The sequence below is a fragment of the Emydura macquarii genome, unplaced genomic scaffold (genome assembly GCF_026122565.2).
Source record: "Emydura macquarii macquarii isolate MOO-44397 ecotype Brisbane River unplaced genomic scaffold, CSIRO-AGI_Emac_v2 contig_2768, whole genome shotgun sequence".
Lineage (NCBI taxonomy): Eukaryota > Metazoa > Chordata > Testudines > Chelidae > Emydura > Emydura macquarii.
In genome coordinates, this window is record NW_027132905.1 from 33,772,875 (window position 1) to 33,800,611 (window position 27,737).

The 27,737-nt window shown below is 48.9% G+C and overlaps 1 protein-coding gene across 2 annotated transcripts in view; it reads left to right on the forward strand.

Annotated features, from left to right (window-relative positions):
• The window catches only part of ECE1 (endothelin converting enzyme 1), a 114,413-nt gene that overhangs the window by 55,893 nt on the left and 30,783 nt on the right, over positions 1-27,737 (forward strand). For both annotated transcript variants that reach the window (XM_067566970.1, XM_067566969.1), the window contains 5 exons: positions 12,470-12,611; positions 13,472-13,684; positions 23,099-23,223; positions 25,586-25,732; positions 25,971-26,036. In XM_067566970.1, coding sequence (XP_067423071.1) covers positions 12,470-12,611; positions 13,472-13,684; positions 23,099-23,223; positions 25,586-25,732; positions 25,971-26,036 — 693 coding nt within the window. The remainder of the gene's footprint in view (positions 1-12,469; positions 12,612-13,471; positions 13,685-23,098; positions 23,224-25,585; positions 25,733-25,970; positions 26,037-27,737) is intronic.

Below are 27,737 nucleotides of genomic sequence, written 5' to 3' on the forward strand. Positions count from 1 at the left end.
GAAGATGTAAAAGACCCCCAAGGTGAGTTCTTGGACATCTACGAGTACGAGTTCTACGGGGCCTTCATGGATCACACTTCCAATCCATAAGGCAATCCTTCAACAGGCCCAAACAATCTGGCATGCCCCAGCATCCTGCAGTCCTAAACCTAAACATGCTAAGAGACGTTATTTTGTCCCAGTCAAGGACACCGATTTCTTTTTCGTCTGTCCACCCCTAACTCCCTTTATAGTGCAAGCAGCCATGCAGCATGCCAGATAGCAGCACTTCAGAACAATCCCACAGGACTGGACTGCCAGGAAACTCGACCTGATGCTGAGGAAGGTCTAATTTTCTGCGGGCTTACAATTCAGAATTGCCAGTTACTGTGGTACTCAAACCTGGCGGCGTTCCAGGCCTCCCTGCTGGAGGACAAATAGCATGACTTCAGATCCCTCGTTGATGAAGGAAAATTAGTGGCCACAGTCGCGCTCCAAGCAGAGGTCAATGTTGCTGGTATGGTGGCGCGTTTCCTGGCCTCAGAAGTAGTGTTACGAAGGGACTCCCCAAAGAGGTCCAAACCACCCTAGAGGACCTCCTCTTTGACAACCAAAAATTGTTTTTAATGAGAAGACTGACAAGAATCTGCACTCATTGAAGGATTCCTGAGCCACGCTAAGGTCGTTGGGCCTATACACCCTGGACTCCGCCCACTACCAGGACAGGACTTCTTTTTGCCCGTGGTATCCCACCCGACCCACCTATCAATCCTATCTGCCACTCCAACAAGATCAACCGTGCAGGCCAAGGTTCTCTGCTGCCTCCACCTCGACAACATCCACATCAGCGACTCTCGAGACACTTTTGACTCCTACATAGAGAACTGTGAACCTTATCCCACTCCATTGGCTTCCCCAATCATTTTCGGGTGCTGTCTTGACCTCATTGCCCACAATTGGAGCAAGATTATCACTGATTGATGGGTTCTAGATATCATATTCAAAGGATACTTGATAGAATCCATTCCTTTCCCCCTTGCCACCCATCCCAAGCCAACTGGGCACACCTGGCACAACTGGACACCTTGCAGGGGGAAGCACCCACCCTGTTTGAAAAATGAGCCATAGAACCGGTCCCACACTGTTGTTAGGGCAGTGCTTCTACTCCCCTTACTTTCTCATACTGAAGAAAGAAGGCGCTCTCTGGCCCATCCTGGATCTGTGGAAACTAAACTGATTCATTCCCCCAGAGCATGGTTCCTGGCTCTTGATATGAAGGATGCATATTTCCACGTGGACATCCACTCTGCCCACTGCAAGTTTCTTCGTTTTATGGTGGGACATCATTATTACCAATTTCATGTACTTCTTCCCTTCAGGATTGCTACCCAGAGTGTTCACGAAGGTCTACGCTGTGGTGGTGGCAGCGCATATGAGACTCCTGGGCCATTCCCTTTATCCTTACCTAGATGACTGGCTCTTCTCAGCTTCTCTCGGACAATATGACCACAGCCGTTTATATTAACAAACGGGGCAGTGCCAGATCACCAACCCTCTGTTATGAAGCAATACAACTCTGGAACTGGTGACTGTGACACCGCATCGTACTACATGCAACCCACTTGCCGGGGACAGACAACAACCTAGTGGATATCCTCAGCTGCTTCTTCCATCACAACCACAAATGGGAGCTTCGCAATCCCACTCTCCAATCCATCTTTCATCAGTGGGTCATGCCAAGATGGGATCTCTGCATAACAGTCTCCAGTCACAAACTTCTCCTCTTCTGCTCCAGGGGGCGCCCTCAACAGGGCTCGCAAGTAGATGCTCGCCTCCCCTGGACACCAGGCCTATGTTACATCTTCCCTCCCATTCCACTTTTCCTACAAGAACTTCGCAAAGGGAGGCGGGACTGAGCAACTCTCATACTTCATAGCCCCCTTCTGGCCCCGCCAGTGCTGGTTCACAGACCTCCTTCACCTGTCCATCCACTCACCCATGCACCTGCCATTCTCCTGAACACAACACAACCACCAGGTCGACTGCACCGCCCAACCCGGACATCCATCACCTCACAGCCTGGTATTTGGATGGGGCTTGCAAACAGATAATGCATGCTCCACATTGGTACGGGATGTACTTACCTATAGTCACCATCCCACTACCAGGGCCTGCTACCAAGCCAAGTGGCTACGATTTACGGAGCGGGCATCAGGTAATCATCACTTCCTGAACTCAGTGTCCATACCAATTATCCTCGACTATCTCCTTGCCCTCTCCTCCATTCAAGTCCACCTGGCTGCTATAAGCGCGTTCCTTCTGCCTATCAACCATTCCCAGCCACGACTCGATTCCTTCGTGGTCTCCTTAATGCTTTCCCTGTGGTTAGCAGACCCACCCCTACATGGGACCTCAGCCTTCTCCCATCAGCTCTCGCCTGATCACCCTTTGAGCCTCTCACCACATGCTCGCTCGCTCGCTCACTTAACCATGAAGGTAATCTTAGTGGCTATCACCTCTGCACGAAGAATCAGCAAACGAGCTGCCACGATGACAGAACCACCCTTTACAGTGTTCCATAAGGATAAAGTCTGCCTATGACTCCACGCTAAGTTTCTCCCTAAAGTAGCCTCCCCATTCCATCTCAACCAGACCATCCATCTCCCGACCTTCTACCCGAAACCACACACCTCTGCCAGAGCTCACAGCTTACACACTCTTGATGTACACCACGCACTTGCCTTCTGCCAAGACCATACGCACTTTCTGAACCTTGCCCAGACTTTCTCACTATAGAGAGCACTGCCAGGGCCACGCCTCTCGTCCCAACGCTTCTCTAAATGGGTTGCCCTCTGCATCACAGAATGCTACTCCATCTCACAAGTATCTATGCTGCCGGGCATTATGGGCCTCTCTACCAGAGCTCAGGGCACCACGTCAGCCCTACTCGTGGACATCTCACGGCAGGACGTTTGTAAAGTGGCAACATGGTCCTCCATAAGCATGTTCACCACTCATTACACTATATCCCAGTCTGCAGCTGCAGATGAGGCAGTTGGCTGAGCAGTCCTAAAAATTCTTGCAGCTAGTGAGCCCTTGTTACCACCTCCTAACTGAATACTACTCACTACACTACTGCTACCCATAGCGACCAGCACTCAAAGAAGAAAGGGCGGTTAATTACTGTGACTGATGGTTCTTCGAGAGGTGTGGACCCTATCTGGATTCCAATCCCGCCCCCCATCCGCTCTGCTGCAGGCTTAGCGCCTGCTGGTAAGAGGGAATGGAAGGTGCATTGACCTGCGCAGCCACACAAGACCCGGACGCACCACGTGGGACACTTGGAGTGCGCGGGTCAATGGAGACTATTTCAAACAGTTCCGGCGCTCATGCGCACCCACATCTGGAATCCAAATAGGGACTACACCTCTTGAAGAACCACCAGTTACAGTAAGTAACCTCCCTTTACTGTTGAGGCTCAGTGGAGAGGGAGTCACAACCTGTCTCCCGTCTGATATGTGCAGCTGCTAGATAGGATGTTTTGTCAGTTCCGGGAACTGGAGATCTAAACTGGTATGGAAAAATCACTCAGCTACATGCAGTAAATCATCTCATGCCTCACAAAGCCTGCTGGGTTTGACAGGGTTGCTGTATCTAAGCAGCCATAAAGACATAAAACCTGGGTTTAGGAGCTCTCTGAAGACAGATCTGCTGGAAACAGCTTTATTAAAATCTATGCAGAAGGTTTATATTAACTGTAGCATAAACATTATGTTGTGCACATACTGGTTTGGTCTCGTATTCAGAGCCAGTCACCTATGGAGTAACTCAATTCAGTGGGTGCATAATGAGGGTGGAGAGTACAGAGCATTTTCTTGTGCTAATGACTTCCAGTTAAAGAGGATGTGGCTGGCTCCTAGCACTGAAAATACTGCATTAATTAGTGACAATCAGGAGCAACTGAGCATGCAGTGTGAGAGACCTGCACAGCAGGACACTGTGTAAGACCTGCAGATAGCCAGATGCTCCAAACCCATCTATAGTACTTTTAAGCAATATAATAATCTTCCAGGGAATATAACAGCGCAAATCTTTCTCTGAGTCAGAACAGTTGTGACCAGGTTACAATGCCTGGGGACAACTACTTGCGGCTTTTAAAAATGCTCCTTCCAATCAAAGGAGCTAGTGGAAGAGAACTGGAATGCTAGTCTAAGGGAAAAGTACTAGGAAAGTGCGAGTAGTGCTAGGAAAAGGAATTCCTTAGCCTCTGTGGATATATCTATGCTACGGTATAATTAAACACCAGCGACTGGTCTGGGTCAGCTGGGTTGCGTGTGCGGGGCTCAGGCTGTAGGGTTGTAAAATTGCTGTGCAGACATATGGGCTTGGGTTGGATCCCAGACTCTGGGATCCCACGAGAAGGGAGGATCAGATGACTTGGGCTAGTTGTGGCTGTGTTTTGTGTGTCTTTTATTCCAGTGTAGATATACCCTGAGATACCCTGTCATCTCTTCTCTTCATCCTGCTTTTAGGTAGCACTTTGCATCCCAAAGTGTTTTATAGCCTGTAAGACCCAACCATGCTCCTATTCAAGTCCATGGCAAAATTCTCAGTCCCACCCCTCCCATTTTTTAACATCCAAACAATGTGGAAATATCTTCATCCAAAAGTGCAACCACCTCTGGGGTAGAACGCAGCAGTCATTAGATTTAGCATAGCTCTAATTAGAAGACGAGGCAACGTGTTCTGTATTCAACAGAAACTTCCAGGGGGAGAATTTAAACTGGCAGAAAGTTACTAGCACTCGACAAATCCAACAAAAAGGTGTGACCATTTTTTAAATAAAAACATTGGGCCTGATCCCTGGGTGGTGTAAACTGGCACAGCTCCATTGAAGTCAGCTGGAGATCTGGATCCATAATGTTAACTGTATTCACAGTCCTTAGTGGTATGATTGGTTGTTTGCAAGGAGGTCTAAGAATGCTAAGGTCTCATGAATATTCTCAAATGTGTTTGCACCAGAGATTAGAATTATTTCTTGCTTGTATTATCGTCGTACTGAGAAGCCCCAGTCCTGCACCAGGATTCCATTGTGCTAGGTGCTGTACAGAGTCAAAACAAAAGCTCGGAGTGCCACCATTTTGGATTTCTCCCCACATCCTTTCCTGTTCATTGGTTTGTCATTCAAACAGGGAGCAGCAATGACCACATGTGACTTGGGTGACCAGTCATGGCCCACAGATAACCAGAGCAGATATTTTTCTGTCAGCACAGGCTGCAATCCAGTATGTTCCTATAAAGTCAGTTGAACCAAAAACTTGTAAAAAGTTGGTCTGCTTGCAAGTTACCTGCAAAGGGGGAAGAGGCTTCATTAGTTAATTAGTTTTTTTCCCAGCAAATAGCCCAGCACTAGTAACTTCCCATTTGGAATGAGGCCATGCTGCCAAGGTTAACTCCTGATCTTCAGGATTGCAAGCCCTCCATGCCAGGAATTGTGTGTCTCTCTCTGTACAGCACTGAGTGCAATGGGGCCTTGATCCTTACTGAGACCTTTGGATGATCCAATAGTACAAGTGTTCACTGCAAATAAATGAGCCAGCGTCTCAATTTTAACATTGCTGGTGAGAGCACTCCTGCAGTATAGCATCCCCTAGCACCGGGAGGGGCCCTAGGTGAGCACTAGCTCCAAAGAATGATGTGACGTTCCCCCTCCCAACGAAGCCTGATCCCCAGAGGTCTCAAGTCTGTTACAGTCCCTAATGGCCTGACTGTTTAGCTCAAACTGTAGAGGATTTATGCTTCTAGTTCTGGAGGTCCCCAGTTCAATCCTGGTGTGTCGGTCAAGATGGCGGCCAACAATACCTCCTGCAGCACTTGGGTATCTCAGTCTCTGGCCAAGGGTTAACCAGGCCTTGCACAGTTTGTGAAGTCTCTCTTGAGATGGCATGGCTGCATTTCTTGCTATTGTGCTAGGTTTCACTGGTGCTTTTTGAGTAGCTATTCCTGTTACCTTTTATTGGCCTCCGTTGTGTTCTGCTTCAGCGGTGTTTTTCTGGCTGCCTCCTCAACCTCTCATCATTGGCTGGCACTGTTCTTTGGGCACTAGTGTTGTCTGACCTTTTCTCCTGCCCATCCCTCTGAATGCAGCTCTCCTGTTCCCACGCACCATCTATATGCCCCAGCCTGCAGAGCTTGTTCCTGCAGGCCGGGGAGGGTGGGCACACAAATATTGCTGCAACTGAATCGTTATTCCTTCTTGAAAGGACATTACTCTAGTTTCAGTCTGGTTCCTCCAAAACAATGGGAGAAACTCTTTGAAAAGGGACTGTGGGGAAAGTTAGACTTCCCATAGTGCCGTGAATTTCTGCAGCTGTCAGGCTCAATGGCAGAAAGCAAGCTGACTTTCATCTGCTACCAGGAGCTGCAACATTGAGTGTCTTGCTGCTCTTATCTATTGTATCTGTACTGTGCGCATCAGCTGCAAGGCCCTGCTCTGAACTCTTGGTTCTGAGTCAGAGGTGCATAACTTCTGTTGTCCATACGCTGGAGCCTATTCCTTGCTGCATCCCTGAGGCACTGCAAGGGAGGCTGGCCCGACTACTTCGCAGGAACTCAGCTATACAATAGGTCAGTGCAAAGACCTTTCACCACTGGAGACCTGTGGCCAACGCCTGGCTGACTGGTAAGGGGATAACATGTCTAACTGAGGAGACACAATAATGCACATCAAAGATACAACGTACCTCCAAGTTTGCTCTGGGTAAGGGGCTCTGCAGCTATTGAAGGCTAGTCTTCCAGAGAGGTTGCATATCTTTCACCTACACCCCTCCCTCTACTCTCCCAACTCTTAACTGAACAGTAGGAAGAGTGCAAGATATTCTTCTCTAGTAATAAACAGTCCTGGCTGGAGTCCAGTGTCTCCGACACTTGGCGAAAAGCCAGCGTATTGCAGTACCTTGAGCATGCACGGTATTTTACAAGTGTCCCTGCCCTGATGGGTTTTCAGGCCAAGCTAAGAGATGACATGAAGAGCGAAAGGAGGACAGGAGTTGCTGCAGTAAACTCACATGGCTGCTTTGATTAAATGGTGCAGGAGTTGGTGTGCCTCAACTTTTTTTTTTTTTTTTTTTTTTTTTTTTTTTTTTTGCGCTTGTAATGTCTCTCTGGTGGTTGAAATCTGTTGGGGGGAGGGGAGCCTCCTGCAGGGCAATGGTTACAGTCCTGGTGGCACCTTGTATACAAAAAACTAAGGTAATCATTAACCTTATCCACAGATGGAGACTGGTCTTTATCGATCACTGCTTTGTTCCAGTGCAGTAATTCTCACATTCCTAAGTCCTAGCGTACAACACTGCCAGGGCTCTACAGACTACCCACAGACATAAAATAGAGTGAGACGGAGTTAAATTTAACAGTACATCAATTTAGGGTAAAAATATTAGAGGAGTTGTGTAATTCTGCTAACAACAAGTATTAGAAACCCAGAGTCAAAGTTAAGTTTAGATTTAAGTGTAGCCTTACTTTGGGAATTTCTTTAGTTTGAGATTCTTTTTGTTGGATTAATTATAACATCTCTAGCATGTGTTTTGAGTTAATCATTGAGTTACTGATACATACCCTGATTATGTAGTTTTTGTGGGATGGTGGCACTTATCAGCCCCAGTCACAGACCAGGACTCCGTGGGGCTTGGTGCTGTACAAATGCAGAACAAAAACAACTGACAATGTCAATACACCACATATGCTGTACACACTCAGCCTTTTTTGGGGGTCTGGGAATTTCCTGAGTGCTTTGTTAATTATTAAAAATGTCACATGAAACAGAAAGCCCACCACGAGTGCTGCCATGTGTCATTTCCGAGAAGCTGACCATATATAGTGCCAATCTTCATATTTTTTTCAATGATCTAACTAAGGGCAGATCTAGCAGTGCACCAAATCAGCCCTGCGTAGCCACGGACACTAGCTAATTTACCTGTGCGTGCAGCTGCTTTGCATTGCCAGAACAACACACAGTAGCCAAAGTCTACTGGGGAATGTGGCCCTTAATTTGCAAGTGATTTAGGGACTTAAAAGGGCTGGATGAGTGAGGCTGATGCTATGTGAAGGCGGGGGGAGCAGGGCAAGCCCAGTCTCTGAGTCCCAATGGCTTTGTGCTTTAAGGGCTCCCTCTACACGCCTGCCTCAACTTCCCTGGTAGTGCAGATTCAATGCATAGTAGAGCTGAGGCAGCAGTGCCCTGGGGAGCATTTCACGCACCTATGCCCAGTATAGTGTACTACCACAATCCTCAAAAAAATGGTGATGCTACGGTCAAGACTTCTGCCAGTAAGAATTCCTGACCCATGTCCTGTCTCCTTCATACCACAGTCGTTACAACAATTAGGATTTATTGAATGCAAATCAGGTGTAGAGGAAAGGGGGTGATTGGCTGAGTTACCTCTATCTCGGTGACGACACTTAAGCCTGGCTGGAGGCTACAAAATCAGAACAATTAGATACAGTAATTAAATAGCTTAATTACAATCTACTTTCTTAAAATATAGCCTATGCACAAGACTTCAATTAAGTTTAATTATATGGAAAACTTGAAGTGTCAGTTGCTCCATTGTTAAGCTCCCTGGGACAAAAAAGACTGACTCAGGGCTGGTCTTTACTAGCAAATTACATTGATTCAGCTATGTCATTCTGGGTGTGAAAAATCCACACCCCGAGTGACATAGTCAACCTGACCTGTGTCCCAATGTACATAGCACTAGGCTTCCATCGACCTAGCTACCACCTCTTAGGGAGGTCGATTATCTGTGCTGGTGGGAGAATCTCTCCTGTCAGCATCAGCACTGTCTATACTGAAATGTTGCAGTTATGCTGCTGTAGCATTTTAAGTGTAGACAAGCCCTGAGATGCTAAATTTCTTCGGGCTAGTCTACACATAAACCTTACAGTGGCAAAGCTGTATCGGTACAGCTCTATCACTTCCATGTCTTGCTTAGGATAGTGACTTCAGACCCAGCATAGCGTGCCACCTGTGGGGCATGAAGCATAGTCTGTAACCTCTCTGATCTCACAAATGCAGTGCATTGTCGCTTAGCCTAGTGCTGTGGGCCCAGGGTCCCATTGGGCCAGAGCTATTTGGCCATAGCTGGAGCAAAAGCACTAAAGCTTCCTACTCAAAACCATCAACAGCCTTGTTGCTCTGAGTTCAGCGTGGACTGGGTCAGTTCCAAAGGAACGCCGTTCTCCTCATCTCCCCTGCTTGCCTCCCTTCCTCAGTTCCCATCAAGGCCTTGCCTTTCTGCCGGAGGGCCAGGATAGTGTCTCACGTTCACTGAGAGTGGTCAGCAGGCTTGCTGCAGACAGGTGGGCTCAAAGAGAACTTATCAGGGCAAGTGTGTCATGTGCTCAGGGGCCCTGCACTCTGCGGGGCTGTAATACGTTGATCTAAGTCCAGTGGCTGCAGGGGGTGTAGGATGGCTGGGTGATCATATCCAGGAGGTTAGACTAGGTTTTCTGGTGGTTCCTATGACTCAATCTTCCCTTGCCCAGGGAAAGCCCCTTTGCTCCCCGCTTGGCTGCAATTCTCAGGCCTTGAGAGCTCTGCTCCTCGAAAGGCCGCAGGAGATGGGGTCTCTCTATGTCCAGGCAGCTGTCTTCTCACCTCTCTATTTCCTGCTGATGGTTTCTACAACTGGAGGGCGCTGCCAGGCCAGGGTTGCCACCTAGGGCAGATGGTGCAGGGCAGGGCAAATATTAAGCCCACTCAATGTATTTTGCTGCCCGAGGTGCTTCCCCTCCCAAGCTGTCTGGAGGAATGGCCAGCGAGAGCAGTGCTGGTGCAGTGGCTGCTGGCAGGGAGTGGCGGGGGGGCCTTAAAGGAGCAGATTTCCTACACCCAAGCTGTGCTGCTGGGCCAGTCATGCTGGTGTGGCAGTTGTCAGCTGTTGGAGGAGGAACAGGGGCCACACTTAAAGAGAGAGACCACCTGAAACTGGCTTTAGGAGCAGATGGACCAGAGCCTCACTGATGTGGCTGGCTGGGGGCTGGCCAAGCCAGAGTCAGCCATAATAAATAAGCCATGTGGGTGACTCCTGTGTTTCCGCCACCGCCCTTATGCATAGGAAATGACAGCCCTAGATAGTTACTCTCAGTACCTGCTTTAGATGCCTCTATGGCCTCTGTTACCACGGCATCGGTGCATCCCTCCACCTTTAATATATTTATCCTCCCACACCTTTGTGGGCAGGACTCTTATCCACATTATACAGATGGGAAACTGAGGCACAGAGAGACTGAGTACATCTACACTGAAAAAAAAGGTCTGTTGTTAATTCCTGTTAGCCAGCTCAGGTTAAAATAGGAGTGAAGATGCAGCATCTTGGCTTTTAACTTGTGTTAGCAGCTCAAATTAAAACCTAGTGCAGCCTGGGATTGAAGTCTGGCTACAAACCCAAGTTGCTGTGTCTTCATTGCTATTTTAACCCCAGTTAGCTAATCTGAGTGAAGAGTTCACCTTTGCATGCAGTGTAGATATGCCTGAAATGACTTACCCAAGCTCACAGGAAGCCTGTGACAGAACAGGGAACTGAGCCGGGCCAACCAAGGTTGGTGCTCTAATCCCTGGGTCATCCTTCCCCTCTAGGATAGGTGGCACTGCCAAGTAAACTAACAGGATTTTTAAAAAAACCTCTGTTCCCCAGTTAAGCACGGGGGGTCAGCTCCTCAGCTGGCATACATCAGTGTAGCTCTAGTGATGGCCATGGAATAACCCCCATTCCCAGCTCAGCTCTGGGCAGGTGATGTGTAAGTGGCTGGCACTGCTGTAAGATCAAGATTTATCCTGGATTTACTCACTCTGGATGTTTTTTGCAAATGTGCTAAGCAACAGGAATTGGATCCACATCTTGAGTGCCAGGCCAGCACCCCAACCACTAGACCAACCTTCCCCCCAGCCTGGGTGTAGCTACAGAAGAAGTACTAGAACGAACAATCCTGCTTGGGTACACTGATGCCCTAATATGTCTCTTCCATCTCTGGGTTCCAGGATTTGTTATTCAATGCTGCAGCACCATAATAGCCTGACCCTGCATTCTCATGTGGCCCACATTAGGAGAAAGTCTTCCATTGCCTTGAGGTAAAGGGATTTGCCTAATCAGTTACTCATGAACCAGCAGGGAACTCTGCAAAGCCACTCTATGCAGCCATTCTCCAGTCGTTCCTTCATCTGATTTCCAGTCAATTGGAAGTGTTTAGGTAATGGCAGGGAGGTTATAAACCACACAAATGCATCCATCTCTGGCTTGTAGCACCTGTGGAGCTAGGGAGCTGGGCCTGAAGTTTCCAAGTGCAGTAAGTGGCTTGGCTCCTGGAAAACTCCTCCTCACACGGCTGATGAAAACATTCCCAAAAACATCTCTAACTGGTAACAGGTGATGGCTCTAGAACTGACGAGGTCTGAAATATTTCAATTTCCAGTGTTCTGGGTGCGTTTCCTCTGATTGTGCCTCCCTTCCTGTTAGGATTTCTGGTTAGTGCAAAGTTCTTTCCAGTTCACAAGCTTTAACTAGGTTCTTCCACCTCCTTCTATCAACCCTCACCAAAGAATTTGGAGTGTTGCTGAACTGCAAGTGACTTTTTCACAGTGCTCTGTGCAGGACTGTCTGTGTGTAGCAATGCTAACAGCTCCTGTTGCATGAGAAATAAGTGATACGTTTTCAGACCATTTTAAATAAACTACCCCCGTTACCTTCCATAACTGGCATCTCTGCTGTGTGTGTGTGAGAATCTGAACAGCGTCAGTGATTATTTCCCTCTATTATGCACTGGTGAGGCCACATTTGGAGTATTGTGTCCAGTTTGAAGCCCCCCACTAGAGAAGGATGTGGACAAATTGGAGAGAATCCAGCAGAGGGAAACAAAAATGATTAGGGGGCTGGAGCATAAGACTTATGAGGAGAGGCTGAAGGAACCGTGCTTGTTTAGTCTGCAGAAAAGAATGAGGGGGGGATTTGATAACAGCCTTTAACTACCTGAAAGGGGATTCCAGGGAGGATGGAGCTAGGCTGTTCTGAGTGGTGGCAGATGACCAAACAAGGAGCAATTGTCTCAAGTTACAGTGGGGGAGGTCTAGATTGGATATTAGGAAAACCTTTTTCACTAGGAGGGTGGTTAAGCACTGGAATGGGTTAACCAGGCAGGTGGTGGAATCTCCATCCTTAGAATTTTTAAGGCCCAGCTTGACAAAGCCCTGATTGAGTTGGGGTTGGTCCTGCTTTGAGCAGGGGGCTGGACTAGATGACCTCCTGAGGTCCCTTCCAGCCCTAATCTTCTATGATTCACTTAATATACTGATCTATAGCAACAGGATAATGTGACGGGGAAGTTTTCTTCGTAGACCCCTGTTCAAGGGATACTAACCTAGTGGGAAGGTGCAGACATTCCTGCCATTGCTATGCGACAGGAATTGGACTGACTCTTCCATTTCCCTCTCTAGGTAAATTTCCGTGGCTCTGGGAGCAGCAGGAGTTGCTGGACGGAGCGCACTCACATTGAGAAGCGTCTCATGGTCCTGGTCGTGGTTCTAGCACTCAGTCTACTGGCCTGTGTCTTAGCCCTGGGATTCCAGTACAGAGACAGTAAGTCCTTCTTTTGCATGGGCTGCAGGATGACTCTGGGGAGAGCTCTGATGGTGGGTGCTGTGGAAGTGAGTCAGGAGCTACAGCTGAGCCTTGCGGGCAGGTCAGATCATAGATCCATTGCTGCCATCAGCATCCTTGCAGTCAGACTCAGAAGCCTCAGGTTTTAAATGGGCTACCCACCTTCCCCTGCCACAAGGGCCTTTCTGGGGTAGGGCTGAGAGATGCTGCTGGCGGAAACATGGCTGGAAGGAGGATGCTATTCTCGGGAGATGCCAGTTCACCAGCCCGGCACCCCTTTGGGCGTCCTTTGGATGGGCAGAGGGAGGTCACTCAACGGCTGCTTTGCAGACCTATTTCAAGATGTGTAAAGAGCTTGTGAGCTGCCCCCACCTCCATATGAATTAAAGGGCAACATTCCTCTGGCTGCAATCAGCCAGATTGCCCTGGCATTGGTAGGAAATGACACTATGGTAAAATAGGAGTGACTTTAAGCCCTCTCCATCCTGCATTGCTTGGCCCTGCAGTGATCCACTGTAGGATAGTTTGATAGGTCCTCCCCCCACTCAACACCCTTTTAAAAGGGATCTGAGACCCTAAGTAGGGAAGGGAGGAATGAGGCTAACTTGCAAACAGAAGTAGCCAAAAGGTCAAATTGTACGTGTGTCCAGAAATCTGAACTGCTCCGTACACAGCTTGTTCCATTGGGCTTGTCTCAGGCCCTGCCCTCCCTCGAGGCCATGGTCTTCCCAGGGAGCTCTGGTTTCAACCAAAGGTATTAAGCCAAACTGTTCCTATGCTTGGCTGGGCTGGTTTTTCCCGCCAAGGTGGCTTTGATGGTTCTGTGCTCTCCCTTCCAGGGCCACCCCAGGTGTGTCTGACGGAAGCCTGCATCTCCGTGACCAGTTCCATTCTGAGCTCCCTGGATCGGACAGTGAATCCTTGTGAGGATTTCTTCAGCTATGCCTGTGGTGGGTGGATCAAGACAAACCCAGTGCCCGATGGCCACTCACGCTGGGGCACCTTCAACAGCCTCTGGGAGCACAACCAGGCAGTCATGAAGCACCTTCTAGGTGAGTGGCTTCTTCTACACCACCCTTGAGGCACAGTGGCCATTCATTAGGGGGAGATGAAAAGCATCAGGAATCCAGGACTGGGGAGATGCCTGTCAGCTGATCCTTTCTCTGTTACTCTGGGTTGCTGACTCACCATCTCTATGAACCTGGATAGGCTGGTCCCAGTAAAAATCCGGCTCCTTCTGAGAGAGCTGAAGATTAAAGCATCGCCTCTGAGAACTGGAGTGTCTGGGCAGTGGGCTTTTCTGCCACAGGATGAGCCAGGAACCAAGCAAGCACTGCCAAACTGTCTCTTTCCACCTCTCTGTGGGGACCAGTGCAGCTGGACGGGCCCAGCCCTGCAACATCACTTACCAACTCTAACTCTGCTGGAAGCAAACTCTGCCTTGCATTCACTTCCAACAAATGAAGGGTGCAGGGAGATATAGGGCGGGTGGAGGGGGGGGAAGTGATTTCAATGCTAGATGCCAACTGGCAAGAGAGCATGGCTTGGCTCCTGTTGGCTTTCCACACTAATTCAGGGTGTGATTTGGTTGCGGAGGTCACGGATTCCATGACTTTAACAAATGTTTGCAAGTTCTTCAGCTTAGATGTCAGCCCTGGGTGGTGGGGTTCTGGGAGGGAGCACCCCCTGACTCCGCTAAGCAGGCCACCCAGTCTGTAGGTCGATCAGTGACACCCAGCTGAGGTTTTGAGTTTTTGGTTGCTGCGACCAGACCCTGATTTTGTACATTTTTACCATGACCGTTCCATGAACTTTGCCTAATTTTACCGTGACATAACCATATCCGTAATCATAATAAAAGTAGCCCCTACCGAAAGAACTAAGTGCCCTGACATATAACAAGATTCCAATTAACCAGTATTGTGCTGTCTTCCTCTGACCTTGAGAGCCAAGAACCCTCTACCAACCACACAGCCTCTCACACACACATCTCACCCACCCTGCCCAGAAGCTGGCAGCAAGCCCCAAGGTTGCTGGAGGCATAGGTAGAGCAGAGATGCAGCATGCCCTGAAGATCCAAGTGCCCAAGCTATTTCGGAGCTGAGGATGCCTCACTCAGAAAGCTACACTGCCAGCCCCTCACTCTTTTAAATGAGGGGGATCCAACAGGGTCTCTGCACACTGCAACTCTGCAGGCCTGCCGCAACGATGAATAGAAAGGTCCTGTCTGTTGTGTTGCTGGGTGTGTGGGACCAGTTGCCCACAGAGAGAGATGGGAGTGTCTCTGTGGGACTGAGAGTCCTGTGCTGGTGGAAGAAACTCTGGAATAGTTGGTGTGCTGAGCTGCCAGGTGTGGTGAAGAACAAGGGACTATGGAGGGCTCCATAAAACATGCTCCTTCCAAGCAGCTCTCTCTAGTTCTGCCAGGGCTTTGTCCTCTGCTTTAATCCTTGGAACGCGGACCTCTCCCTGCCTGCATGCTAAGGGGGTGCTCACCACATGCTATGTTTCCGCAGCTGCCAGCGGGGTTAGCCTGTCGCCTGTGCCAGCTCCAGCCAAGGGCCGGATGTGATCCGACTGCTCAGACACAGCGTCTAGGGGCTGAGCCAGGAAACCAGATCCTTCCAGTATTTATTTTTCTTTACGCCCCCAGGATTTTTGACCTTTGTGTTCATCACTTTGTCTAGGACCGAGGAGAGTTTGCAGAGCAAGTTTGAGGCCCTTCCCCTTCGCTACAGAGGGAGCCTCTTTGCTTCCTTAACCATGGCGGGAGCCAAAGTGGGAAACTGCCAACTTATTTTAAGGGGCTTAACAATCTGGGCCAGGATCTTCTGTCCTTTCTTCCAGCCACTACTGGCTAAGAAGGCCCCTTGGTATCTGGCCAGGACAGAGCTCCTTGTCTCTTATTCCTAAGCAGTGTTGAAATTCAGTGGCCAAAACTAGGAAGCCCACTGTCCTTTCATCCGTGCTGCTGTTGTTGGGCATTCTAGGTTCCCCCTTGGGATTCCCAGGCCGAGCTCAGCTCTCTGTCTCACACACACACACACACACACACCAGTCCAGCCTTTGATGGGTTTGCCCCAGCTGATCAGCCTCAAATCCATTTTCACCTGGGCACTTGAGTGCAGTGAGAAGCCTGCATTTCTGAGATACAGCCATGGATCTGCCTATATTCAGCTCTGGGCAGGCAATTTCACTACATGGTGACACTCAGCTTCAGTCTTGATGGGGCAGCAGAGAAGATAGCAATGGCTACAGGGCCTTCCTGGGTGAGACACTTGCTCCTGAGACACCTAGGAAAATCGCTAACACTAGACTTTCCCTCATGCAACCATTATTTGCAAATCCTAATACCAAACCCCCTTGGAATGGCCTGCTTTGCTGCTACTCCCCCAGCACAAACTTCTCAAGTATCTTGGATTGAACTCTGCAAATAAAACTAGAGTCTCTTCAGGCTATGCCCAGTGCTCACTGTGGCTGATGTTTCTGCTGGTGCAGGTTCAGAAGGAAAGCTGCTTGTATCTCCCCTATACAGGATTTGGAGGCAGGTCATGTGGCCCAGGGGCTGTCCCAACTTGTGCTGCTGTTTCAGTACCCCATCCAGCTTGCTTTGTTGTAGGACATGGATCTAGAACTTCAGGACATGGATCTAGCCTGGCCATGTCCCCTTTTCCCAGCCACCTACACCCTCCTTTGGCTTGCCCCAGCACATGTCCTGCAGAGATGGAGCTATCTTTGTCAGGAGTAAGGGTTCTCCTGTGCTCAGTGGAGACTTACTCCTGTCCTATGGCCTTTTAGCAATGGCCTCGCTTTGGCTACGCCAGAAAATGGAGCAGAAATGCTGCCAGGTTTATGGATATCTCAGCAGACTGAGAACGATAACTCTGGCTTCCTCCTGGGACCTCCAGCTTAGCATGGATCCTGCAGACCTGGTCACAAGGTCCACATTGGAGTAGAGGAGCTTTAATATTTGCAGCAGCAACCCCAAAAGTGGTCTTGCTCAAACTCTCCTCCTGCTCTAAAACTCCTTGAAGCTGCCCGGAGAGACTCGCTAGCCGGTCTGACAAAGAGCAGAGTCTTAACCCTAGTAATGAAGTGGGTAGTGGAGAGGAAAGGGTAACTCCTGCTTCCCAGTAGCCTCATTCCTCTGGTTCTGGAGCAGAGTGGCCTTTGCAGCATCCCCAGCCAGTTGCATTCTACAATGAATTATTCTGGTCCAAATATAGGGATAAGTTGCAGTAAGAGGGAGATGGGGAATTCCTAAGGGAAATGCAGAGGGGGAGGCTAGATGGGTCAGGGAATGTTATAACAAAAGGCTAAACAAGCACAAAATCTCAGTAGTGGGCTGAACAAGCTTAGCCTAGCCAGCCTCACGGGTTAATGGGTGTAAACCAAACTGCATGTGTGCAAGAAACACATGTCCCTGCTGAGGCAGTAGGATTGGATGGAGGAGAGAAGAGGGTTCACCTCTCTGTTGCCCCCCGCTGGCAGCAAAACTGGCATCTGTTCCAGAGTGGCCCCCATTCTAGGCTCCCATCGTGGGGTTACATTTACAGCAATGGGGTGGGGATATGGAGTGCTGGCCATCAGTGGTGTGCGTCCGCATAATGTGGCTCTACTTGGCATGAACCTGAGCTGGCTCAAAGGTCCTATCAGCAGAGCAAGCCATTGTGATTGCCCAGGACTTTGCTGTTGATTTCTAAGCTGAGCAATTCCTCCTTGCCAGTTGCAGCTTTCTGTGCCAGGGGGCTTGCACTAAGAATAGGGCTGCTAAGGAAAAACAGGGAGGTGACTTTCAACCAAACAAGATAGAGCTATCTACAGCTGGGTGCTGATGGCTGTCAGGGGCTGTATCATAGACCCACACTGATCTCTGTGTGCTCTCAGGGTGTTAAAGGAAAAGTGGGGATATTGCATGTGTACAGCTGCAGATCGCAGGGGCGGTGTTTGTGCAGACTTTGAGCAAACAAATGGGTCCTTTATCAGTGCTATTGACTCAAAGGACCTAATCTAAAACAAAATGAAGTTACACCACAGAGCAAAACATTAGTTATAACATTTCAGGGTTGTTACAGCCATCGGAGAAATCTGACCTGCTAATGTTAAATGAAACCATGCTAATAATGGTTAAATGAAACCATCAGTGCTAATAGCAAACACATGTGCTGGAGACAAGACTCCCATTGCTGTCCCAGAACTGCTGCCATAGACCTTGTGTTTCTTGGCTTCTGGGGACTTGGCAAGAAATGCTCCCCAAGTCTAAAGCATTTTTAGAGTCCCCCATCCTGCAGAAGCAGTTATGACTAGGGCCATGGGGGTGGTTTGAGGGTAAATTTTAGGTAGCATTGAAACCAATTCATGAGCAGGAAGTCAGAGCTAGCTTGGGAACCTAATTGTCACTCTTCTGTAGCTGGGATTAGCCACTAAGAAATCCATCCCAGCTGAGGCTGCTAGCTGTGCCTGGTGCTGCAGGGGTCACAGCTCAAAAGAGCACTTCAAAGTTTAGCTAAACTACAAAAGGCAACTCCTTCCTAAAAAGGCAATTTTAGTGGAGATCAGGGACAGAACAAGAGGAGGGGAAGGTCTGAGGATACGATGACTCCACTCCCGTAGGGAGCCAATTATCCAGAGCATTTTCCTCTATTTGATTTTATTTTTCCTGCATCCATACACATAGACCCACTCATTCCATAACTGTTACAGGCTGTGGCATGCACAAAGCCATGTGAGTTCTTCTCTGCTGAATAGAACCCTAAGGATATACAAAATGTAGCCACAATCCATCTTAGATGGGATACATTTATTAAATATACTGCACATATTCAATCTTCTACCCAGTCTGTGTTCCAGCTTGATCTCTGTTGTTTACCAGGGACTGTGTTTCCCTGTTTGGAACATTGTGCATCACACAGAGCCATCTAGTGACTGAGTCATATATTGCAAGCAAATGTAGCCGTACGGGGTGAGGATTCTATTTTTATAGGTGTTAATGATTATTATTATTTATTATTATTTGTATTGCTCTATATCCTCCTTGTTCTCATTATCTTTATTTTCTAGATTAATTCTTAAACTGAATACTTCACTTAATTACAACACATAAATCTCTTCGCCTTAAAGGAGGGCTGAGGGGACATTTACATCATTTACATTCTCTGTTGTTCATACCCTTTTCAATATATTCTCCCTCCCCCTGCCATAACTCTTCTCATTGCTGATTGTCTATTTGCCCTACCATAGGAAGGGTTGATGTGAGGCAATTTCTAAAGGGATTTTAAACTAAAATGACTCTGTGTGACATCATCCTTTTTTGCGGGCTGCCTGCACTATGGGCAGTGGAGTTGTTTTCATAGATTTAAGGCCAGAAGGGAACATTAGATCATCTAGTCTGACTTCCTGCATTGCACACACCAGATAATTCCACCCAGTTGCCCCTGTAATGAGCCCAATAATTTGTGTTTGACTAAAGCATCTTCGAGAATGGATCCAGGCTGGATTTCAAGACTTAAACTGGTGAATCCACCACTCCCCTTGGGAATTGGTTCCAATGGCAAATCACACTTGCTGTTAAACCTGTGTGCCTTATTTCTTATTTGAATGTTGCTGGATTGAATTTACAGTAATGTGTTCTTGTTCTGCCTTTCTCTGCTAGATTAAAAAGTCTCAGGTACCAAACCCAAATTAAAAAAAAAAAAAAAAAAAAAAAAATCATGTCAGGCCCCAAACAAAATCATGGGATTTTTTTTCTTTGCCTTAGGCTTTAGGGTGTGTACAGGTCACATTTTCAAGCTTCTCTCTGCAGCCATGAGGACTAGAAACCTGGTTTTAAGAAAAATGACAGCGGAGATTCTCACAAATCACTTGACTCCAGGAGTTGGGGCTTTGAGAAAAATATCAAATATTGTGACTCACTATAAGTCACGAGAGTTAGCAGCATGGCAGGAGCCTCAGGACAGGACTGCTATCAGCTCCTTCCCAATGGGCTCCTTCTTTGAGCTGCTATGGCAGCCTCTGGTCATGTGAAGTGTGGTGGGTTGGGAGGGCTCAGTGGATGAGCTTACGCAGTTGCAGGCTGCTGGGATAGATTGAGTGACAGAGGATGTGGGGGCCCTGGCTCCCCCATGAGATGTATGTAGCTATAGAACCATCTTTAGTAGCTGGTGTTTTCTCCTTGTGAAGGTATTTATATCAAGTTAGTTCTTGGTCTTCTTTTTGATAAGCTAAACAGATGGAGCTCCTTCCATCTCTCAGTCTATGGCATTGTATCCAGCTTTCCAGTCATGTTTGTGGTTCTTCTGTGTATCCTCTCCCAATTTTTCAATATTCTTTTTAGCATATACACCAGAACTGGATGTAGCATTCAATTACTGGTCTCACCAATGCTGTATAGAGAGGTGAAGTTACCTCTTGGCTCTGACTCACTACACTGTTGATACATCCAAGGATTACATTAGTGCTTTTTGCCACAGCATCGCACTAGGCGCTCACATCCCATTGTTTGAAAAGGATGTAGAGGTCATAGTGGGCAGAATCACTGCTTTGCAGGCGTCAGTCCTGCACTCAGTAGGTCTGGCCTTTGTGGTTTTTTGCCCCTAGACTTGGGATTTAGGGTGACAGAATGATGGAGTTCTCGGGGAGGGAACTTAATAGATTGTAGATGGTAGAGACAGAAAACATCTATTGGGCCATGCCATCTAACTAGTCCAGAAAGGCAAATGCAAAAGTGTGCCCTATATGGTGTGCTCTAGTGCTGTGTCCATTTAATTTTAAAATCTTAATAGTCGGGGAGCTGGGTTATTCAAAGGGTGTTCCCTGGTGAATCCAAAGATGCCCAGACTGTAGGCCCTAAATCAGAGAGAGAGAGAGAGAGAGGGGGGAGGAAGGGGGGGGGAGGGGGAGGAGAGAGAGAGAGAGAGAAAAAAGTGTGTGTAGTGGATGGCTTCCTTTTTAAGGCCTGTCTTAAATATCTCCCTCTGGCCAGAAGGAGAGTTTATCCGTCTTTCAAGGAGCTGTTTGCAGAGCTGTGGATCTTGTCATGCACAAATAAATGAGAGCTAACCAGAAAGGTAATCCCAGTTCAGTTCTGCAAAGGGAGCCAGATGATCTGCAGAACTTTCAAGGGCTTCTGGGAAAGGCCTTTTGTTTTGCTTTCCTTATCTTCCTCCAAACGGAGTTCCCTGCCACTGCAGTGGGGACAGATGGGACCGTGCAAGCCAGAGACAAAAATTAGTGCCGCGCTCTAACGGGTTGGAATTGCTGAGCTTCCAATGCTCCCATGGCATCTCCGACAGCAGATGAAACACAGCAAAGAGTTCCCTCCTGGAGCTTCTTCTCACTCAATTGACACTTCACAGGCAAAGGAGCTGGCTGGGCCTTAATGCTGGCGAGCGGTTCCCATAGCAATGGAGGCACTTTGTTCCCTGGGCTCTGAGAGCCTTTCTGGATCCCGCTTCCTTCAGCTCAAACAAGTGGATTGTGTTTGGTTTTTAGAGTGCACAGATGTGCAAATGTTTGCCTATTATCTGCCTGGTTTTCTTCCCCCAGGGAGAGCTTTGTCACTGCCACAGCCCCAGTTACTCTCTTTTGCCCCCACCGCTGGCCTCTGTAGACCTGCAACATGTCCCCTGTCTTTCCAGTTCCAAAGCACAAAGGCCTTTGTCAGTGAGGGTCAGGCTGTGCTAAGTGTAAGCAGACCCAATGCACGTCAGCATGTCCACACGTCAGCATCCTTCCCCGTGGCAGCCACAATAGCCCCATTGGCCACTCGGTGCCTGCATACTGAGTGCAGGCCAGGGGCCGACTACTTGTCCGTACTCTCTCCGTACTCTCTCCGTACTTGGGAAGAGCAGGATTGTGAGTGGCTTTCATGTGCATTCTGGGATGCTCTTGTGCACAGATTGGGGGGAGGGGGGCAGCTGAGTGGGTTGCCCTAGCACAGTTCTGGGGTCAATCTACATAAGGGAAGAGCCATGGGAGAGGCCTGTTATATTCTTGTGTTCGGTACCTGGCTCAAGAGCAGGGTCTGAATACCCCACTCCCAAACCATGTGCCGAGTCATCCCGTCCCTCTCAGTCAGAGTACAGAGAAGGCAAGCCCCACCTGTGTCCAGCTGCTATCAGCCAGCGGGGCTGAGGTGGGGCTGCCTCCAGGGCCCTTCAAGCCTTGGTGGCCACACGACCAGGTTACCTCTGAAGACAGGCCTCCGCAGCAGGAAATTGGCCCCAATAGAAATCTCCTGGACTGCCGCAACCTCCCCTGGGGATGTCTTTGAATCGCAACTTGCTCTGACACAAATGCCAAGGCCTTCTATCTGATCCAGCCCTTAGCCCAGCTCCCACTGGTGTGTGCAGGGGAGGCTCACTTAGCAGACTGCTGTCTACACACCAGGAAGCCCCTGGAAGCACTGCTGAAGTTGATGTGGGATGCTTGTGTGATAAGCCCAGCCAATGGACGATGGGAACTTCCTGACTCAGTTTCGTCTGGCCTGTTGTCTTGCCAGCAGTCTCTTTGCTGCCCCACCACTTCTCCTCTGGATGCAGATGTTCCAGAAGGGAACCAATGGCACCCATGAGTGCTGGGCTGCAGCTGTGAGTGTGACTAGCTGTCTAGAAACAAAGATGAGAACAGACCTCTGGGCACAGTTTTCCTCTCATCCTTGGTTATTAGAAGAACCTCTGCTGTTTAATCTGCTGCTCCAGTCCTAGCCACACTCAGCAGGAGGGACAACATGTAGGACTGCTGGCTGCAGAGGAGCTCAGTTACTTTGGCTGGCAGACCTTACTATCTGCCCCCTGTGCAGTTTTCTCCCAGAGTGATCTCTCTAGGGCTCTGGGGGTTTCCCACTGGGGTTAGAGCAAGAGATGGTGGAACTCCAGAAAGCCCTTGGTGTAGGCAAGGCCTGAGGGATCAAATGGGGATTGTTTTCCCCAAGGGTCAGTCTCTGAAGTTGGAGGAGGTGGGAGACTCATAAACTTTAAGGTCAGAAGGTACCATCATGGTCATCAAGTCTGACCTCCTGCACAACGCAGGCCACAGAACCTCCCCCACCCACTCCTGGGATAGACCCCTAACCTATGACTGAGTTACTAAGTCCTCAAATCATGGTTTTAAGACTTCAAAATACAGAGAATCCACCGGCAAGTGACCCGTACCCCATGCTGCAGAGGAAGACTGGGGACTCCAAATCAAAGATGACCTTTGGGAAGCAGAGAGCCTTCCCCTGGAGAACTGCAGCCCTGCCAGCGCTTGAAAGTTATAAATGGGGATATCGGAGGAGGGGGAATACTTTCATTTTATTAAAATACATTGGACTGGGAGAGCTCTTCAGAGACAGTTTTCTTACTTTTCTTACAAAGTAAAGACTGTACCTCCTAACTAGCGATGCTTGGGGGTGATGTGGAAGAATTTGTATCACTTCTCTGGCTCAGATGGCATCTCCCTAGTCCTATCCCTGGCTTGTCTTACAGAAAACACCACAGCAAACGTGTCGAGCGAGGCGGAGCGCAAGGCCCAGCGCTATTACCAGTCCTGCATGAATGAGACCAAGATCGAGGAGCTGAAGGCCAAGCCCCTGATGGAGCTGATTGAGAAGGTAAGCCCTCTCCGCTCAAAGTGCCTGAAGAGACTGGGGTTTCCACCATTCATACCCAAGTTCCCACAGCACTGACAGCTGGGACTGGCATAGCTGCTGGTTCCCACAGCAGCTCCCGGACAGTCTCTGTGCCACAATCTCCACGGTGAGTCCCAATCTGGATGTCAAACCCAAAGACAGCTGGTCATGGACTGATCCTAGTGTCCATATGCCCCATGGGGGCCAGTTGGCCATTCCACCCTGCTGGGAGGTCACCTCCTAAAAGGCTGCCCTGGAGAAATTGCAGTTTAACTGATGTTACAGCATATATGCTAAGCCAAGTAGGAGTGCAAATGGGGAGGGAGTTTTTCAAAGGCACACATGGCATTTAGGTGCCTAGCCCTCATCAACTGTCCATGGGAGTTAGACACCTACCTGCCATTTGTGCCTTTGAAAATCTCACCCAGTATCTTCAATGTTCAGGGCTCCAGTGAGTATGAAGGAGGAGACTCATCCCCACCTTTCTCCTCAGGGAACTGTCCTAACAGGACATGTATCCACTTAGGACATAGACTCTTCCTGTCAAGACCAGAGTAGGGCTGTACTCAGTGGTCTGTGGATGGCATCAATCCGTAGAGCTGGCAGGGCAGGGGGAGCGAGTGGCTTTCACCATCACTTCAAAATCACACTAATTAGAAAGAAAATGCTGCTCTTGCCTTCCTAGTTACCCAGCCTCTCCTGCTGCCAGCACATCCTACAGGCCATGGGTAGAAGTAGAGCTCTAACCTGTGTGTGTGAAGGGGTGCAGTACTCACTGTATGGCAGCTTGGTCAGTGCCAGCTGATAGCTGTGCACTGAAATTGTGTGAGATCTGGTCTCTGATTTCAAATTCCACGTTGCTTTAGCTTAATAAATGGCTGAAGGCACTAAGGCAGCCCATCAAACAAATGCCAAGCTACTCTGTATTTAACCAAATGCCACAAGATTACTGCCAGTTTCCAACTGGTACATCTTAACTGCCCAACTTCCCTGCCACCAGTGTGACAGGCCAGCACACGTCAGGATTTCATGTGCTCTATAAAACCCTCTTTAGAAGGGTGAAAATGTTTCTCCCACTGGCTTGATCTAGCTAACTCTCTTCTAGTTAAATATTGATGTCTGAAACCTCAGTGAGGTCTGCAGAGCTCTGAGATAAATTCATGTTTTGGCGCATGCAGGAGGCAGTAAAAGTGCCCAGAATGTTACTTTTCGATAGGACTTACATTAAAGCAAGATCCAGCTTCTTTTTTAACCTTCCACGAGACAATGTTGGCTTCTAAATTCAGTAGATAATATGATTCTGAGAACAGCTATGCCATGGCTTGGATTTTCCAAGCAGCCAGCAATGCTCTATCTCTGTTCCCATTGAAGTCAAAGGCAGGTCTACCATTCATTGCGATGGGACCAGAACTAGGCCAATGCAGTGTGCATTGAAAAACCTCACCCTGAATAACTGCTGGGAGTCAAGTAAAACTTTGGAATCTTGCTACCTGATTGCAGCGCTTAAAGTGGTCTGAAAACCTGGGGAGTCAATCGTCAACCCCACATCTGCCCAGCCTCTTGCCCCCAATCAACCCTGTGCTCCATAGCCCGCACAGCCATTCTGCCCCCTCCAGACCCACCATCAGTTCTGACTGTATATCAGTCATCCCCCACAGCCTCACCTCAGCTCCCCCAGAAGCTCCAGGAGCCCTTTCCAGGTTGGGTGCAGTGCGGGGGCCGGGAACAGAGGAGCCAGTCTGTTGTTCACAAAAGGGGTGGAGGGAGAAGGGGGGAGCTGCCCTGAGCTGCTGGGCTCTTTCTCCTTCCCCTCCCCCATGAGAACAATGTCATTTGTTGGGGCGGGGGGAGGGGGAGGGCAGGCAAGAGCTCTGCCTGGTTTCTGCATCAGCTGTGATTGGCTGTTCTTCCTTGGGAGGCAGTTAAGCGAGGAAAGCACCTAATCAGGGGGGAGGGTCCCCCAGGCATTACTGACCTCCTGCACCCCTCAGCAACCAACTGGCTATTCAGAATTGTCATGTTGCATGTCTGCAACCAGGGCACTGTAAGCACTGCCTTAGTATGGCCCTTCTTTGGAGAAGTGGGGACTGGACCTTTATACATTTGTCAAGCTCCGCTGCTGTTGGGCAGGAGGAGGAGAGGCAGGAAGAGGAGGCAGAAAGCACCAACCTGGCCTCTCTTGAAATCCAGCTGACATTCTGTGTTTGATCCATGCTCCTGTGAGTTTGCCCCCTTTGCTCTTCTCTAAATGGTGCAACCAGTCCCTTGCACCATCTCCTTCACAGAAACAACACCCCTCCTCTGCACCAGTCTCACCCATCTGTGTGGGATTCTCTTTTCCCAGCTTGGTGGCTGGAATATCACGGGCCCCTGGGACAAAGATAACTTCAACAAGACGTTGCAGGAAGTCACGGCGCACTATCACACTTCACCCTTCTTCTCCATCTATGTGAGTGCTGACTCCAAGAACTCCAACAGCAACGTCATCCAGGTGAGCACGACAGTGAGATATACCAGCCTCCTCCTGAGAGATGGTACTGAAGATGTTCAACTGAAAGATGAGTTGGGTGCTCTCCTCACTTTCTGTGGTCTTGTTTCACTGGGGTAACGACTCAGCAATGCCCCTCTGTGAGGAGAGCCAAGTCACTCAGCTTTGCTTGTACTATAGCCAACTCTCATCTTTCTCTATTCTGTGCACTGTGTTCACTCTGGTTCTGTTTACTTCTCAGGTAGACCAGTCAGGACTTGGATTACCTTCCAGAGATTATTACCTGAATAAGACGGAGAATGAAAAGGTAAGCATCCATCTCCTCCCATGTTCTTCCTTGCAGCAAATATGGACTCCTAATGCCTGTCCCCTGCAGCATCCAGCTCTTTAAACACCAGAAAATCCTTGTGCACATTATTCACCTTCACTCTCAGCACAGGAACTGCCATCAGTGACACGTCCTGCCCTGTGGGTGGAGGGTGGCTGGCTCCAGGTGCAGGATGAGACACGGTGCTGGTGTTTTAGAGGAGATGGGCTTCTGACTGCTCACTGTGCCCAAGATTAACGACCTCACTACTCAGCCACATAACTTCCCTACCTGTAGCTGCTGCTCTACCTCATGGGGCTGCAGATGCATTTAATCCTCCATGCACCATCCTCAGGGGCCAGTGGATCTTAAATGAAAAGGGAGAGGAAACCAGGCTAGGTGAGTGTGCCTCTGAATATCCCTGGTAGTGATTCTGGCCACTGAGCCTGCCCTTCGGGTGAGTGATGCCCTCCTGTTGCTAGACCCTTCCATCGCCTAAAAAGCAGACAGCTGGAGGCATTAGCTTTGTGCACACAGACCAGTTTCCTGGAGAATCTGAGACTCCTAGAAGATTAGGGTAGGAAGGGACCTCCAGGAGATCATCTAGTCCCACCCCCTGCTCAAAGCAGGACTAACCTCAGCTAATTCATCCCAGATAGAGCTTTGTTAAGCTGAGCTTCCAAAACCTCTTAGGATGGAGATTCCACCACCTCCCTAGGTAACCCAATCCAGTGCTTCACCACCCTCCTGGTGAAAAACTTTTTCCTAATATCCAACCTAGACCTCCCACACAGCAACTAGAGACCATTGCTCCTTGTTCTGTCATCTGCCACCACTGAGAACACCTAGCTCCCTCCTCCCTGGAATCCCCCTTCAAGTAGTTAAAGGCAGCTATCAAATCCCCCCTCATTCTTCTCTTCTGCAGACTAAACATGCCCAGTTCCCTCAGCCCCTCCTCATAAGTCATGCTCCAGCCCCCTAATCATTTTTGTTTCCCTCTGCTGGACTCTCTCCAACTTGTCCACATCCTTTCTGTAATGGGGGCCCCCAAACTGGACACAATACTCCAAATGTGGCCTCACCAGTGCCAACTAAAGGGGAATAATCACTTCCCTCGATCTGCTGGCAATGCTCCTACTAATGCAGCCCAATGTGCCATTAGCTTCTTGGCAATAAGGGCACACTGCTGACTCCAGCTTCTTGTCCACTGTAACCCCCAGGTACTTTTCTGCAGAGGTGCTGCCTAGCCAGTCAGTCCCCAGTCTGTAGTGGTGCATGGGATTCTTCCATCCTAAGTGCAGGAATCTGCACTTGTCCTTGTGGAACCTCATCAGATTTCTTTTGGATCAATCCTCCAATTTGTCTAGTTTACTCTGTATCCTATCCCTACCCTCCAGCATATCTACCACTCCCACCAGCTTAGTGTCATCCGCAAACTTGCTGAGGGTGCAATCTACCCCATCCTCCACATCTTTAAGGAAGATGTTGAACAAAACCGGCCCCAAGACCGACCCCTGGGGTGCTCAGTTTGATGTCTAGCCGGTAACAAGCAGTTGATCACTACCTGTTGAGCCCAATGATCTAGCCAGCTTTCTATCTACCTTATAGTCCTTTCATCCAACTCATACTTCTTTAATTTACTGGCAAGAATACTGTGGGAGACTGTATCAAAAGTTTTGCTAAAGTCAAGATATATCAGGT